Below are 13,101 nucleotides of genomic sequence, written 5' to 3'. Positions count from 1 at the left end.
CTGTGCAGCCGTGGATGTTCAGTGTTTCCAAACGGTAAATTAGCGACCATATGTAGTGTTCCTTGGTCAATCCGGCGAAGGTAAAATCCCAGCAAGTTAAGCAATTTATTTTAGGAGGATTCAAGATGGGGAGTTTTTCCATAATTTGCACGCAGCGCGTACGTGATGATGTCTTCAAAGACTCAGGAAAAAAAACAATAGTCACATCGCCAGATTTGTTTTGTTCTGATGACTTGTATGACGATGTCTTCAAAGACTGTCAGGAGGAAAAACACCATAGCACACAAAAAATAACAACAAAATAAGAACATGAGAGCAGCACTGCCAACAATAAAGCTGAGGCGATAACACGTAAAAACGTGCGGAGATTTATAGAAATGTGTTGCATATTGATACCGTATTTGTCTGTTTCCTACTTTGTTAAACCATTGTTGATTATTGTGACAACCCATTACTATGATCAGTGTTGTCACACAGGCTAATTATTAATAATTTTAAAACGTTTATAGGCGCATACCAAGGTCAGCGGCTGAATTTGTTCAGGAGGCTCTTTAGTGTCCCTTTTTCCTGCGGTCTCTAAACACCCACGTAAACTTCAACGACACCTCTGTTAACCTTCTGCGGTGTTTGCAAAAGCACAATGCCTACATGATTTACTATTTTTACGAGGCAAAGATTTGGTCCGATAATGAGTTAGAATTTGTTTTTGTCCTCACTTCACCAAGTTGTCATCATTATTGGGTGCTGTGTGTCACTCCCCAAACTCCCACTGGTAAGCCTCAGCACTGCACGACGTTTGGTCTTGAACTAGAGGCCTATTCTCTGTTTTTTATTTCTTTTGACAGTGTACTAATACAAATGTATTTTGCAAGTGTGTTTGCTTAGTTCCTTCGTTGTTGGGGGAAATTTCCACAGTGGTGTTATCTGGATTATTCTACATTTTATTTCAGTTCATTGGTCAATTCTTGGCAAATATATTCCTGGTTAATTTTACAAACACGAGGACAAACCACTTTGATAATATGCCATTTTATGATGTAATAAAGCCGGCTCACACGGAAAACACAACAGCCTAAATAATTGATTCGGTTTCCAGCAGCAGCCATAGAGAGACACCCCCTCCTTCTCACCGCAAATCAGCGTCAACACATTGAGAAGATCATACACTTGTACATGCACATCCTGTATGAAAATACACTTGTGACAAAGTTAAACATGGCACCGTGCTTATATGAGTATTTATTGTTGTTGAATGCAATAGAGCATGCCAAGTTTGAACGTGTCCCAGGTGTTGGCAGGAGGAAAGAAATATGCTCTCAAAACCCGGGAGCAGTTTTGACGGTCACCACTGACACTTTGAGGTGACAGCAGAGGTTGTACACGAGCACCACTCTGAGGCTCTTATCCCTCAGCCCGTAAACAAGAGAACTCAGACTTCTGGGCAGTAGAAAAACACACACAAACAACATGGTCTGCAGCCGTATCCAGCTCAAGGGGCTAAACACAGATGAGATCAGTGACATGATGGAGACGTAGAGCACCGAGAAAAGACTGAGGCCCAACTGCACCAGGTGCAGCAGCAGCGTATTGAGAGCTTTACAGGCCGAGTCTCTGTCCGTGGCCGCCGATCTGGCTGACAGCGCCACGCCGACATAGCTGAAAATGATGCTCAGGCTTGCCAAGATAAACACAAAGTACGTGGACACCGTGTAGTAGTAGACGAAAACGGGCACGAGGAACAAGTTGAGGTATTTGCAAAACTGCGTCATTTGCAGACTCTCCAGCTGGTCAAAAGGAAACATGATCAGTAAAAGCCCCTGAATGAGAACATTTAGAAAACAAAACATCCACGTGGCAAGCAGGAGCCCTCCCGTGTTCCTGGCGGTAATGAGGGAGGAGTGTCTGAGCGGGTGGCACACGGCCACGTATCGCTCCAGCGACATTAGCACCAGCACAAGAGGCGAAATCCTCGTGACAAGATTGTTGAGCAAGGTGAGAATGCCACACATGGGGTACGTGAGGGTGATGCCGGCGATAATCAGCAAGTACAACAACTGGCTGAGGGCCAGCTGCAACGTGTCTCCGAGCAGCAGGTTATAAAGCAGGATGTAGCGCGATGTCTCCCGAAACACACATTTGCTTCTCAAGGTGAACAGCATGGCGCAGTTGATGAAGAGGAGAAACAAACAGAGGCAGCTGGTGAGGGTGGCGGCCACCACTTGCTCCTCGAGGCTCATCGTGATGGTCACGTTGGCCATCGTGAATGTGGAAGACAATCGGCGGAAAACAAACCCCAAAAAAAATGGTTGAGACATATCACACACTACTCGCTTTATATGTTTGCGTGCTCCATGTTGACACATGAGGTCACCATGCAACACTGCCCCCCCCCCCCCCCCGGGCCAAGCCCCCACCCTTTTGTCAGCAACACCATGGAACACAGGAAGTTAACAGAAGCGTCATCAAAATGGATTCAATAAGAAAAGCATTCTTTACACGAGATGCATTGACACTGGCAACAAACTGACTTTGTGTCAGAGGGACGGGAGTTTGGTTGGCCGACAAATGCAGTGCACCATCAATAATGTGTACTGTGCAGCTGAAACAAAGAGCTGTACGTCAATAAAAATTGAACGTAGCAGCGACAAAGGTAAGAGGTGGGTGGTTGTGGATAGAAGACTAATCACAATTAATTTGATTGATATTGAGATCATGGTTGACCTACGCAAATATTCATTGCTTTCAAAACTTTGTAGTTATCCAACGACCGCAGCTCAACTTAAATAACTTGAGCCCCGGCTATTCAGGAGGGATAGAAACTGTCTAGCCCGCGAATGGCAAAAATCTGCAAATAAATGATGCCAATTGCGATGCGCTTGGAATTTTTTTTCTCAAACACATAATATACTTCAAAAAAACGTTGAGAACGTTGCAGTCTATTTTTTTTTAATATTGAAAAATAAAATAGATAGAAATCTTCAAATACGGAAATTCGCCAGTACTGAACCAGAGGGATGCGGCAGGGGCTTGACTGTACAGTAATTAAAGAGAACAACTCCAACAATAAGTTTGGAACAAGCAAAATAGTAACAACAAAATGTTGGCAATTCAACAAAACGCGACACAATAAATACCCGCAACCTCTGCAGTACTCGTCATGGCCTCTAGGCGGGGAGTGTGGTGCCTGCACGCGGGAAAATACACTTACATTCATTAAAAAGAGTAGTGGAAGAAATTTGCGCTACAATTTTATTAATATAATTGTTCACAGATTTGGAAGATTATTACCTGTCTCTATGTGCTACTGGAGCATTCGTTTTTTTATAAAGTAATGTCACTGCCGTGACATCGACGGGTAGTTTTGGCTCGATGGGCGATGGGGTTTTCCATTGATTGCTAGCACTAAGCTTCCAATATATGCCTTGTAATCTAAGTCTCCACTGCGTGTACTTGTTTTTGCGTGTTTAATTTTACAGTAAACTCACACTGGACTTTCATGAAAGATCTTAAGGCCCGCTCAGGGAGGGCAGAATAACATGTCACACGTTTACTGAACAGGCAATATAATAAGTGTGCTTTCCACAACTTGAATGTGCACATCGCGCCACATGACAAGTGTGCCAGTTAGCGTTCTTTGCAGTCAGTGCATCTAAAAGTGGCAGCATATTCTATTCCATGCGCATCTGATGGAAAAGTAAACTTCCGACTGAACTTTGTTTCAATGACATCAGTGTTTCTTGTTTTTCCGCCTTCAATCAAGTGCTTGGCTACCTGGCTTTCCTCTGGTGTACTTGTGACCGGCCACCTTGTTTTTCATCTATCTCCGACTTTGTCCCCAAAAGGCTCATTTAGACTCATTAATTATGCAAAATGTTTTGACCAAATATTGACTTGATTAATGAGTCCTGTGGGTGTTACGTTTGCGGGTCTGCGGGGACACCAGATGAAAAAGAACAAAGAAAAAGTATCTGCCCAAACTTTAATCCCAATCAAAGAATTGAGACGGAGCAGAGTCGAAAATTGATAACATCGATTTAAGGTGGAGTAATAACAGTGAAGCAAGTTCCTGCGCCACAATCTACTTTATTATTCAGGCAGTGACGTCGATTCGTGATGTTTCTTACAGTGAAGGACAGAACAGAATACATGCATGGGATTCGAACATCTTTAAAACACCCAAACGAACATCAGGGCAGCAGAAATGAAGCATGCAAGGTGTGACGAGTGACCGCATCGAGATCAACGTTGCCATCAGAAAAGCACTGACATCAACAATTCAGCTGAGTCCAGAAACAACAACAACAACAAAAATGACGATTCCGATTCTCTCGGGAACACACATTTAAAAAAAAAAAAAAAAACATACATCGAAAGTTGCTACTTTTTAGCTTAGCTTTGTCACATCAAAGCTGTCCTTGCATCACACAATTTCGACGACAGTATGGCAAGACGTTGACGCATTTGGTCAATGTACTGCACTTGTGCGCTTAACAATTAACGACTAAATGTAGAAACGGTTTTACCATCGTCAACTCGGGAGTGTACTGCTCCTAGCCAACTTGAAACGCAAAACGCCTCCAAGCCAACAGGGGGCGGAAAAGAACGACAGAGGAAGACGGTTCGATAAGTGACATGTCAAGAAGAAAGAAAAATGGCAAAACATTATCATGATTCATGAATGTGACATCACGTCTAATTTAATAAAATGGCACAATGCTTTAATGAATATTACATCTTTTATTCTAACCTTACTCGCTGGATATTATTTTAAGTGCGGGTCAATATAACAATATTCATCTACCTCAGCCTTTTTTTTTTTTGCATGTCTGCTGTGACGTATAAAAATACTCGTGGGGGACAACTGCTTTCGTCGCAACACAATGCTTTCACAAACTGCTTGCTTGCTTGTTGAGCTCATCATGTACAGTTCGATTGTCCTCAAAAATCCCCTTGAAGCCAAAGCTGCCATTCGTAGGACTTTACAGCGCTGAAACCTTGGATTGGGAATTTCCTTCAGTTGTGAGCGCGGTCCATGGTGGTTTTCACGTCCGTCTCACAGTTTGAGAGGTTCTGGGTTTGAATCTCCCCGTGCTTCGCGTGTGGGGTCGCTCGGCTTGCTCTCGTATTTTAAAAACATGCACGTTTGGTTCATTAAAGTCTCTAAATTGCCAATTGCTGTGAATGTGAAAGGGAGTTAAGCGACAAGTGCACTGGCCGCCCAGTCCGTGCGTACAGTTCAGTGTTTCCAGCACCTCTTCCGAGGTTTCTATCCTTATGTGATACAAAAGTAGGGCTTTGGCACCATCTGGTGGCATCTCTATGCAAAGGAGTAATGTGGGGGGGGGGGGGGGGGTCGGGAATTCTCCTCGTCACACCCCCTTGCTCTGCCCCTGGTCATCAGTAGTATAAGCGTCAGCCAGTTTAAAATCGGGTAAATTCAGTGAGTGCGTAAAGATTTTGATGGTATATTTTAAAATCAAGAGCTACTCCCACTACCAAATGAACTCTGTGTGATTACTTAAACAAGCAATTTGAGATGCAATTAATGCCCATTTAAAAATAAAACATGTCAAGTTTTACAAATACATTCATTCTCCCCCAAATGATCTATTATCAAGTCTGCTCCAACCAGACATATCAAGCTGCTCTTTGTGCAGTTTTTCCCTGCTGTTGATGTGTTGATTTGGCATGAAGTCTTTTTTCTTTTTATCTTGTTGCAAAAGTGTCATGAACACTGCCAGGGAAGAAAATTTGCAATTCAGGAAATGGTCCAAAATGGAAACTTTCCATGGGAATGAACAGGATTATTTTGAGTATCACATGAATTGTAACGTTTTTTTTTCATTATAAGCGGGGATTCCTGCAAAATAGGCCGCTCTCCTTGCCCACATGTGAGGGCATTACAGTACCTAAATTGCTCCATAATATCGGTTTCACTTTGGATTTTTCCTTGCCCTCCTGCGAATAAAAATCAGGGGGATATCGTTAATATGTGTCAATTGTGGGCATGTGAAGCCCTTTTGAGACTTTTCTGTGATTAACGGCGACATAAATAAAGCAGAAATTTCCCCCCTCGCTTCAATGAAGCAGCGTTTTTATTTTTAATGGAGCAACTTTTTTTTTTTTTTTTTTATTCCATGAATTCCTGATAGCTCCCATGGAAAGTTGCAAACCAGGCACAGGCCCAAGCATTGATACTGCTAATCAGTCCGTGCCCATTTCCAACTTTGAAAATTCTTGAAATTTCGCAACGCTATTGAGGATAAACACATCGGTTGAGCGGGCACACCTATTACATGAGACCGGACTCCAGCGCGGCGGCTTAACCTGCGTGTGTAGTGTTGCAGTTGAGGCTGCTGTACCCGGGCAGCGTGACGCGGCCGCGGTTGAAAATGTCGTCGTCGGAGCCCTGGTTCATCCGCTTCACCAGGTTCTTCTCGTAGAGCAACGGGTGGTAGGCGCCCAGCGTGCAGGCGTCGTCGTGGAACTGCTGATAGTAGTGGCACAGCGCCGTGTTGCGGCGGGACGGCAGGAATTCGTATACGTGCACCACCTCGCATAGGGACATCATCAGCACCGTACCTGAACGGAGGAAAGCGAATGAAAAAAAAAAAAAACGCTTGGTAAAAGATAGCCGTGAATTTAAAATGTTGAATTTTCAACAAAGCCCATCGAGTCGTGCCTCAAGTTAAAGGCCATCGTGTAATGAGTTTAATATCTCCATTATATGATGACACAATGCCCGCCCCCCCCAAAAAAAAAAACGGGGACAGTAATTTTGAGGGATCATCCGTGAACCCCAATCAAATCAAATCCCATTACCCAGCATGCCAGAGGAGGGCGGGTTCTTCTGGATGGGCTCCGGCATGTTGTCCTGGATTTGCCGCCACACCTGCCAGAAGAAGCGCGGGTGAAGGATGAAAAAGGGTTGCTGGGGGTGCAGCCGCCTGTAGCGCTGGTACTGGCTGAAGATGGGGTAGTCGGTGCGGTTGAGCCACTGCGAAATGGACCGCGTCAGCAAAACTGCGCCGTGCTTAACGTTGAAGTATTTAATGTGGGCGCACTAACACCTGCGTGAGGTTGGCGGAATAGGGAGCAGGGTCCCAGGCCACCAATACACCCGAGCTGTACAGCGAGCTGGACAGGAAATGGTGGTCGTCGGACGCCATCACCTGCAAGACATCCAGGTTGTCGTCGAAAAGCGCAAAGTCGGGAACTGCCGTCGGGGCTGCGGCTTTACTTGCGAGTTGATGAGGCGGATGGTGGTTTTGGAACCCACGTCCTTCTCGTAGCCGTCGGTGGGGGCGCTGTTGAAGCGCAGCACGGCATCGTGGGAGTCTGTCATTGAAGCCGAACGCGACCAAGAATGGGGGAGGAAAAAAAAGGTTAGAAACGGGAAACTGGGCAAGAGTAACAAACGAGAGGAGAAAATGAAACTAAAGGGGAAAAAAAATGAAGAATGTTCAAGAGAGATTTTTGAAAAAAAAAAGCCGAAAAAGAACAAAACAGGAAAAACTAAAATAGAAGAGATCAATTAAAAGGGAATAAGACAAAAAAAGATAAAGGCCAAAAAAGTAGAAAAAAAAAGAAAATAAGTAATCGGGGAAAGAAAAAAGGAGTATAAGAAGAAAAGAGAAAAAGAGAAGCGAAAAAACAAAGGAAAAAATTTGAAAAAAAAGAAAAAGGAGAAAGCGACGAAAGGAAAAAACACACACAAACAACCCCCCCCCCCCCCAACAGCAAATGAAAGGAGACGTCAAAGCGCTTTGGGGCGCGGACAGCCGGCTTTGTCCCACCTATCTCTTTGCCGAGGCCGGCGTCCCGCAGCGAGCCGGCGGACGACACCACGGCGCAGCTCTTGAACGGCCCCACGTCGGAGGCGAGCGGCTTGGGCGGCAGCTGCGAGGCCCACGGCAACGAGGAGAAAGGCGGCAGGTCGGCCGTCAGCGTGGACAGCGCCACCTTCCGGTACAGCTGGCACAAGAGCTCCGGCCCGCTCAGCGCCCTCCTGCGGGGCGAGCCCGGCGCATCGGGGAGCTTCACCTCGTACTTGTTCATCGCCTGGAGGGAACAAATGGGAGCAGGTTGGCTCCTCATTTCAGTTTTCACGATTGTCGGGACAAAAGGCGGGATGAGGGGTGAAAAAAAAATTTGTGAAAGAAAAGAATGAGTCTTCTGCCGATGTGTCCCCGTTTGTCGTGGTCCTCACCTGGTAGTTGTTGAACACCTTCTTCAGTCTCCTCCCCAACATGCTACTGGACATGTGCTCGTTCCACACTTTTCCCAGAAGGCCGTTGGACCCTAAGCCGCCTTTGTCGCTCAGCTGGCCCCGCCGGCGGCCCCCGAAGACCGTGTCCAGCGCCCTCACCAGGGGCCGCGGCAGCACTCTGGCAAAGAAACCCTGGCCCTCCTTGGACTTTGGCTTGGCGGGTTGGTGCTCGCGGGTGTGGTTGGGCGAGGATAGCACGGGGATGGGGAGGCGGGGGTCACCGGGGACCACGCCGGGGAGCTTCTGGGGGTCCATGTACGCGAGCTTGGAGCCGCCTCGAAGCACCTAATGAGGAGGTCACATGATGCTGTTAGATTTACAAATTGGCAGCTATATTTTTTGAAAAAATTTTTTTGGGAGGGGAAAGCTGACTATCGAGCTCGAGCAATGACGAAGGCGAATCGGCGAACACGCTGACGCGCACCTTAACGACAGCGCGCGTGCGAGGCTGGGCTCGGGTGCGCGCCCGCACGCCGAAGATGGCGTCGGTGACAGTTACGCTGTTTTCGGCGCAAAGGGCGTACAGCAGCGTCATGGCGATGCCGAAGAAGGCCATGCACAGGGCGCCGCGGCGGGCACGCCGACGCAGACGCCACAGCAGGCTCACGCGGTCCATCGCTGCCCCGGGGATCTAAAAAAAAAAAAGAAAAATAACCAGAATCATAAAAAAAAAAATATATATATATATATATATTCACATATATCAGGATGTCTTTTCAGACACAAAATATTGAAGCAACTTTCCAACTTCCAGACATTTGACATGCAAACTCCACACAGAAGAGCCCCAGCCGGAATCGAACCCCGCACCTCCGCATTGTGAGGCGGACGTGCGAACCCGTCAAACACCGGGCTGCCCTAGTCATATATAATCTCATTTAATTACGATAAATAGACATTTCACAACAAGCACACTCAACAAAGACGTGCATTCCTCATTCTCAAATTCCAGATGTCTTACGAAACCGCTCGCCGTGGCTCACTCATAAAGACGAAAAGAGTCAGCGAGAAAGAGCTCGCCTCGGGGGCAGTTGAGGGGGGGAAAGAGAAAAGATGAGCAGCAAGGAAGGAAAGTGAGGCGTGCACGCCCTCAATACAGCAGAGAGGAAAATAAAAGCGACGAGGGAAATCGGAGAGGGCGGCCTTCCGTCACTTGACCTGGTTGCCATTTACACGTTTTGTGAATCCCGATAATGATGGACGCTTGGCTTGGATCTTACTGAGAATGGAATAAAAAAATCTCGTGTCAGATAAGGACCAAGGGAGGAGATTATCTCCTTTTTTACGACAGACCTCGGGAGAATTTATGGAAAAAAAAAAGCAAAGAGGCCTTTCAGCAGGCTGCTGCTCCATTTTGCTTGGGTTGGAGTGTCCTATTTATCTTTTCCTGTGTGGAGGTCATTCATAATGCTGTGGATTAATGAAGTACCTGCTGGTCCCACAGACACTAATCCGCAGTCAGTGAAGCGGGTTTTGTATGTATTTCTAGTTACAGCGGTACCTCTACTTACAAACGTCTCTTCTTATGAAATGTTCAAGTTACAACACGCCTCAACAGGGAAATATTGCCTCTTGTTACGAAAGAAATTTCAAGACACGAAAGGTAAAAAATACAGTCTGGGCTGCGACTCGCAGCTCCGAGTTTCCTGAACGCAACATACCTATAGCCGCTCTGCCATTGGCTACTACCGAGTATCATCCTGGCATCCCATTGGCTAAGAGGCACGTCGAGCGTATGTGCCCATGCGGCGTCCTCGTCGTCAATGTGAATCACCCTCAGAAAAAGTGTTCACCAGTCGGGCGATCGCCCACTGTGCTGATTGATGTTTGCCGTGGACATTTTCGAAGGATTCTTAAACGACGACTAAAAAAAAGCAAACGTCCTTGGATCGGTTCTTGACAAAAAGCCAGGCAAAAAACAACTTCTCAGAGAGAACATGAACTAAAGAGGGCAAAAAACGATGAGGCCGCAGGCACAACTCTCATTTATCGTGCAACAATCTAATTGCAACATGTATTTGGAACACATTTGGATGCATTTTTATGCTTTAGAAAACATTCAGGTCTGAATTTCGGGGGGCTTGGAACGGATTAGGGCATTTACATGGAAAACATGTCCCTACTTATAAAATGTTCTAGTTAAGAAATTTCTTCCAGAACATAAACCAGACATGTTTTTTTTTTTTGGTTTTTTACAGCAGCATTTATTGCACATTCAAATCAGCACAAAAGCAGAGTGCAGCTCCATGAAGCTTATTTGCTGAGAAATACCCCCAGTTTCTGAATAAAACAAAAACATGTCTGTCTATGTGGTTGCGTAACCAACATGATCATCTTCTTTAACAGTTGGGCAACCGCCCGAGGATGTGGTGACAGATGGCAATGTCACTCCGAATCTGCGTAAAGATATCGACCTGAATCCCTGTGTTCTCTTTCCCGAGCTAAATGCTGGTCATATGACCCAACTGTAATAAAGGCGGCAAATCTGATTGGATGCTTATCTCCGAGTAACCACAAAATAAATATCGTAAAGAGAGAGCGATAAATGCCATTCATAACGGCTGGAGAAATTCATGTTGGAACAATGCACAGTTGTTGGTTTTGAGGTTGTACTTTAACTAAAAGCAGCACTGCAGGAAGCTGCAAAAAGAATTCCCCATCGAGATTAGGGTAGACTGTCATTGATTACCTAAAAATAAAAATAAAAAAAGGCATATTTTGTCCAAAAGATGGTTGCAATTATAATGAACAACAACAATATATAAATATCTGAAACTCCTATGGTAATGGGCGACATAAACATATTTTGGCTTAAGTATTGTAAAAAAAAGAATCAAAATCTGAAACATTTTGGGTGGAATGCCAAATAAAAAGTTAACATGAGTAAACGTATTTGTAAATAATATGCAACATTTAAAATGTTTTTTTTAATCACAACAAGTAAAAATGTCACATGAAATGAAAACTTTACAATAGTCGCTTATTGTAGGTGTAAAAAGCAGGACTACAGAGAATTCAACAAACTACTCTTTCGCAAGACTGAGCTTGAAATAGGCCGCCTTCCAGTTTTTACTTCTTGTTTTTGATGTCAAACCTAAGCAGTAAGCCGCCATCCATTGGCGGAATTGAGAGTTACACTTGAAATAAATGGCAGCCAGAACAAAATTGAGCTCTAAACTGTACCCAAACAATTCCAGGAAATTGTGGGACCCCAAACTGGAAGGAGATTTAATGTATATCAATATTCCAAAATGGTAGTCCTAGATTGGTGTTACTGATCGCTTTGTAAAAAAAAAAACATTAAAAAAACTGCTCGTAAGGAGTCGTCACAAACAGCCGTGACAACTGTTAGAACTGTTTGCATAAATTAAACCCACATTTGAATGACTGACTTCCCCATTCATCCATCCGTGTTCTGCGTGTATGACTCGTACCTTGTAGCCCATCGTAGGCTGCTGCTGCTGTTGTTGCTTAGAAACACTACGTTCTCCTTCGGTTTCCTCTCATCCCTCCTGCCAAAAGAAAGATGTATTCACACCGGCTATGCTACACAAGTCATAACCGCTGTGTGCGGTGTGCTCCGATAAGCTCAAGATAACACCACACACATGAAAATTCTGCTCCACCGTCGATCTTGAAACAAGTCCTCTGAGGCAGAAATGTTGGTCGTACGTGCTCTATCTTGCGCCGATGTTAGGTAACTGTTTCCAAATGGGAACGCAGGCAGGACCGTTGGCAAAAGCCCTCCCAGTTACAATGGATTTTTGGCATATTTGGCTGAGATTGCATCAACCCTATTCCGCAATGGTTGACGCCAACTGCGGCAGTTCGACACATCTCGAGCCGCAGGTTGGAGACCGCCGACCTGGGCAAAGAATTTCAGGGCCTTTACTGAACTTATAAGTCAAATACAACTCTAGGTGGGCATAAATAAAACCATCAATGTATTGATTCCAATTAACCGATTCAATTTACATCTTCACGTACTGTATGTGGAAGATTGATTGCAAAACATTGGGCAAAATTCAAATTTCGCATTTCCTGTTTGCGCTGTCATTTGTTGACAAACCATCTTATTGTCGTACAGAAAGTTAAAGACAGTATTCTCTATCCAAAAAGCAGAAATGTGGATATGGGGCAAATTCTTTCAGGCGAATTGTACATGCAGCACTGTAGGAATTACAGCACAGTCTTCCTGTTTGCTTTGGTACATAAATTCTCAGACACATCACGTTATTTATCCTCACTTGAAAATGAGTTGATGATTACGATGTAAAGCTTCACATATTTCCCGATGTCCCAAAAAAACAGATTCACGAATGAAGGCGGTCTCATGGGAATATTAAAAAAAAAAAAACATGCTTGACATATGATGACAACTTGTTTCACCAGTTTGCATGTAAAGACTTGAAAAATGAACTACTAAGACAATTCAACAGAGATCCATTAAAATACATTTTGATCAACATAAAATACGCAATTGAAGATGGAGATAGATGGATAGATGGATAGATAGATAGATAGATAGATAGATAGATAGATAGATAGATAGATAGATAGATAGATAGATAGATAGATAGATAGATAGATAGATAGATAGATAGATAGGCAGGCAGGCAGGCTGACCTGTGTGAAGTAGTGATGTTACTCGGTCCTTCAGCATCGCCACGCACCTGCCGGGTTCCCTCTCCGATTGCGCGGTTCCCTTTTACACAAAGGCGAGAATAGTCGCCATGGTCGCTTCACAGGGTGCCTGGAGGTACTAGGGACCAAGTCGCGTTTGGAGAAAATACAGCTCCTACTCGGCCCGCAGGAAAGGGAGCACCAAGTTT

General features: G+C 44.8%; 2 protein-coding genes across 3 annotated transcripts; both read right to left on the bottom strand.

The window, feature by feature from the left end:
- Window positions 1–1,316: 1,316 nt before the first annotated feature.
- On the bottom strand, window positions 1,317–2,258 carry LOC147194126 (odorant receptor 131-2-like). The gene has a single exon (XM_086131651.1). The coding sequence runs from the start codon at window positions 2,256–2,258 to the stop codon at window positions 1,317–1,319; it is 942 nt and encodes a 313-aa protein (XP_085987777.1).
- Window positions 2,259–4,063: 1,805 nt separating this feature from the next.
- On the bottom strand, window positions 4,064–13,074 carry st6gal1 (ST6 beta-galactosamide alpha-2,6-sialyltranferase 1). 2 transcript variants are annotated; one of them, XM_086131634.1, is made up of 10 exons: window positions 12,896–13,074; window positions 11,878–12,134; window positions 11,704–11,781; window positions 8,694–8,900; window positions 8,210–8,554; window positions 7,797–8,061; window positions 7,241–7,338; window positions 7,071–7,172; window positions 6,823–6,997; window positions 4,064–6,582 (listed from the first exon to the last, which is right to left on the bottom strand). In XM_086131634.1, exons 3-10 carry the CDS (start codon window positions 11,713–11,715, stop codon window positions 6,323–6,325), a joined length of 1,464 nt encoding a protein of 487 aa, XP_085987760.1. In that variant the 5' UTR covers window positions 11,716–11,781; window positions 11,878–12,134; window positions 12,896–13,074; the 3' UTR covers window positions 4,064–6,322. The 2 variants fall into 2 exon arrangements, with proteins under 2 accessions (XP_085987760.1, XP_085987759.1); XM_086131633.1 differs by lacking the exon at window positions 11,878–12,134.
- Between the last annotated feature and the right edge of the window lie 27 nt (window positions 13,075–13,101).

The sequence above is a fragment of the Hippocampus guttulatus genome, chromosome 15 (assembly GCF_054856545.1).
Source record: "Hippocampus guttulatus isolate MCC_2025c chromosome 15, RoL_Hgut_1.0, whole genome shotgun sequence".
NCBI classification, from domain to species: domain Eukaryota; kingdom Metazoa; phylum Chordata; class Actinopteri; order Syngnathiformes; family Syngnathidae; genus Hippocampus; species Hippocampus guttulatus.
Note: the sequence above shows the minus strand (reverse complement) of the source record. Positions and strands in the feature narration are given on the sequence as shown.

Bases quoted from the DNA above. Each gene is read 5' to 3' on its own strand.
- LOC147194126 (XM_086131651.1), bottom strand. From the start codon at position 2,258: ATGGCCAACGTGACCATCACGATGAGCCTCGAGGAGCAAGTGGTGGCC.
- st6gal1 (XM_086131634.1), bottom strand. The intron at 8,555-8,693 runs GTGCGCGTCAGC...CCTCCTCATTAG, and splicing joins GCACGCGCGCTGTCGTTAAG to GTGCTTCGAGGCGGCTCCAA. The intron at 6,998-7,070 runs GTGTTAGTGCGC...TCCATTTCGCAG, and splicing joins ATTCCGCCAACCTCACGCAG to TGGCTCAACCGCACCGACTA.